Raw genomic sequence first — 3,492 nt, forward strand, 5'->3', positions numbered from 1 at the left:
AGTGTTGGACTGAAGTATAACATTGTAGCTTTGTCTGTTTTTGTCTTTTTTCCTCCTTGTTTTCTGTTTTTGTTTTTTGTTTGTTTAATTTTCTGTTTTTGTTTTTTGTTTGTTTAATTTTCTGTTTTTGTTTTTTGTTTGTTTAATTTTCTGTTTTTGTTTTTTGTTTGTTTAATTTTATTTCTTCTTCTTCTTCTATAAATGTCATTTGTTTGTTTTGTTTATATGTTGATTGTGATGCATATCTTCAACAGTATTTTGGAATACATTGAGATAAGGATAGGCACTAATAATAAGCTTTAAGCTTCTGCCTATATATGCCTTTTCGATCACCTAAAAAAGTAAAGTGTTTTTGTGTAATGTCTCCCTCTCTGAAAGATGGAAATAAACGATTCATTCATTCATAAGTGCTCGTCCTCCACACCTGCCATGCAGGACATAACCCAGTGGTTCCCCCAAAGTGCCTAAATCACATGATGCCACTATATTAAAGTTGTAAATATTTGGGCCCTATTGTTCACGATTATTAAGTTGGGTTGTGGCCAATGCACAAACAGTGGTTGATAAAGGGTGCATTTATATAGCACCTTTATCCAATTAACCCATTCTGAACGGGAACCCATTTTGGTGTTAGCATCATGTTGTGCTTTAGTTATTGAAAAATAGCAGATCTACAAGCTCATAGCGCGCCACCGAGTGGCGCGCTATGAGCTTGTAGATCTGCTATTTTTGACAAATCGAAGAACGACTGACATTTTTATAATCTGATCTCAGGTCAGACTGGGTTAATCAGACCAGTGTGTGTCCAGTGGAAACCTCATATGAATCTGATCTCAGGTCAGAATGGGTTACGGCGCTTTACATTCTGTGTCACATTCACACACCGATCCACCGATGGCGGAGGAAACCAATGCAAGGCACCAACCTGCTCATCAGGAGCAAATGAGGGGTCCAGATTCTTGCTCAAAGACACTTTGACACTAACTCTGGGGGAGCACCACAGGGATCGAACCGGGACCCTTTCCGGTTTGCAAGCGGACGCTCTACCCCAGAGTCACTGCTGGTCAGTAAACATGGGGTCCTTTGAGGGGGTTCCTTCCAGGGGGTCCCTAGATAATGTTTTGATAGTTAATCTACATATGCACGTCAACATAACTAGAGCCTGTACAAGAATGGCTGTTTTGTGTCATTGCAATCCCTTACCCATTACCCACAGTGCATAGGAAAGGAAGTCTGGGACAAAATTGCGAGAGCCAAATCATACGTAGCTTAACAATACAACATGTCATTAATAGTAGTGATGGTTAGGAACCCGTACACTCTCTGAACAATACGGTGTATACTGGGGTTCCAGAGAATAAACATGTATCCATTCAGTGCATTTCACTATAGCTGACTTGGTGACATGGTATAGCCTAACCCTAACCAACCCACTAACCAGTGGAAGTGATCAGATATTTCACCTCATAAGATACTAAAATGAACCCCCACAGGGACAGAAAAGACAGACAGACAGACTGGCAGCTAACACAGTACAGTAACACAGCTGGGCCATAGACAGTGCATGCAGATGCATGTATTCATATGATTTCAATATATTATTAACATGACAGACAGACAGACAGACAGACAGGCCGCTTGGCTAACCGTACCACAGCTGGGCCATAAAGCGCATGCTGCTGCAGATGCATTTATGAGTCATATAATAAATGATTTCCATAATATATCGTCTCTCACAATCTCAGCTTATCTCTCTATTAAACACACTTTAACAGATCATCGATCAACGATCAGATCAATAACTCTCCGATTCATAACATTCATTGAAGATCAATGAGTGAAATGAACACCTTGTTCTGAGTAAAACTATAGTTCATATTATAATATCATCACAACGTTGACAACACAGTGTGACAGATCAGGGAAGCAGTGGCACGCACACACACACACACACACACACACGCGCACACACACACACACACACACACACAGCTAGGTGGGCTGTGATCTCTGCATGGTGGCTCAGTTAGGATGAAAGAACTAAGATCATTTACTGAACCTACGATCAATAAATATCGATTATTTTGTCTTATATATATTTATTTTTTTAATCGTCTGATCATCCTATAATATAATTAATTAGCTCATCAGATCTCATGATCTCTCTCTCTCTCTCTCAATCCCCGGTGCGGTGAGGCTGCTGCTACCTAAGCTAGTTAGCACGGGTGGCTAAGGAGGGGGAGAGAGAGAGAGAGCAGCATCATTCACCATGATCTCCATAACAGATAATCCAAACGCAGCTCTCTATTCTATAATCGCATTACAAATGAAAACACATCTCCTTAAACCCAGCTCAGATGAACATGCAGAATCAAATCAATAGTGTTGTCCGTTAATTACACAACGGATCCATCCATGGCAGAGACTGTAAGACTGCATAGGCCTGGTTGTCCACTTTTTACACACACACCATGATTATAATGTTCTTATTTTGATCACAAGAGATAATATAAGACCCAATTACTGCATGTCAAAGTCTCCAGGTTTTCTTCAGAGTATGTATGACAATGATTTACTATGAAACGATGTGGCATATAGGAGTCCACACTGTCCAAAGTATAGCCTATACTACAGTGGCTCCCAAACTGTCCAAGGTATAGCCTACTACAGTGGCTCCCACATAGCCTATTTTATTTGCAAGGACCCCCTTAACTCTGGGTGTTCAAATGGAACCAAAATGGGTCCATTATTTGGTTCCATTTGAACAGGAGCTGTATAGGCTATGTTGTGGTCATTCATTCATTCAGGGGAATCGGGGCTATAGCTGCATGGAGATCACTAATGCCCAGATGGACTCCCTCTCTACCCGTGACGGAGTCACCTATCCCCGGGGGCCGGGGCCCAGGTGGACTCCCTCTATACCCGTGACGGAGTCACCTATCCCCGGGGGGCCTAATGCCCTCCTCTCTCTATACCCGTGGTGGACTCACCGATCCCCGGGGCCGCGTAGATGAAGTAGAGGCAGGTGGTGGACATGGAGAAGAAGAAGATGAAAGCCAGGGACGAGCGGTTGGACAGACGGAGCAGCCGCCGGTGCAGGTTCACCATTTTGAGGCGTTGGAGAGAGAGAGAGAGAGCTATGGGCTCCCTGCCGGTTCCTCTCCGGGGAACTCAGTCAGTCAGTCAGGCTGGCTGGCTGGCTGGAGTGAAAATAAATAATAGCAATAAAATAAATCACTCTTAGAAAATGTCTGAATTCTGGCCATGATGTAGACAGTATAGCCTATATACGACAATATGATGTTGCAGATAGTTTTTTTTTAGGCAGGACAATGTAGTGTTGTTGTGGGTCTAGACTGTGTAAGTGAGTGACACACATGTAACCCAAATGTGGCTTAAATTTGGCTACAAAGAACGTACATTTGAATGGTACATTTTGCATCAAGACTATAGACTATATCATGACATGCTCGATCGATGTATTTGTATCGA

At 42.3% G+C, this 3,492-nt stretch overlaps 1 protein-coding gene across 1 annotated transcript in view; it reads right to left on the reverse strand.

The window, feature by feature from the left end:
* b4galt6 (UDP-Gal:betaGlcNAc beta 1,4- galactosyltransferase, polypeptide 6) overlaps window positions 1-3,143 on the reverse strand; it is a 39,735-nt gene extending 36,592 nt beyond the window's left edge. Inside the window, exon 1 of the mRNA XM_080770885.1 lies at window positions 2,991-3,143. Coding sequence (XP_080627011.1) covers window positions 2,991-3,108 — 118 coding nt within the window. The 5' untranslated portion in view covers window positions 3,109-3,143. The remainder of the gene's footprint in view (window positions 1-2,990) is intronic.
* Between the last annotated feature and the right edge of the window lie 349 nt (window positions 3,144-3,492).

This window comes from Protomyctophum bolini (genome assembly GCF_963924005.1).
Source record: "Protomyctophum bolini genome assembly, chromosome: 8".
In the NCBI taxonomy this organism is placed as follows: Eukaryota; Metazoa; Chordata; class Actinopteri; order Myctophiformes; family Myctophidae; genus Protomyctophum; species Protomyctophum bolini.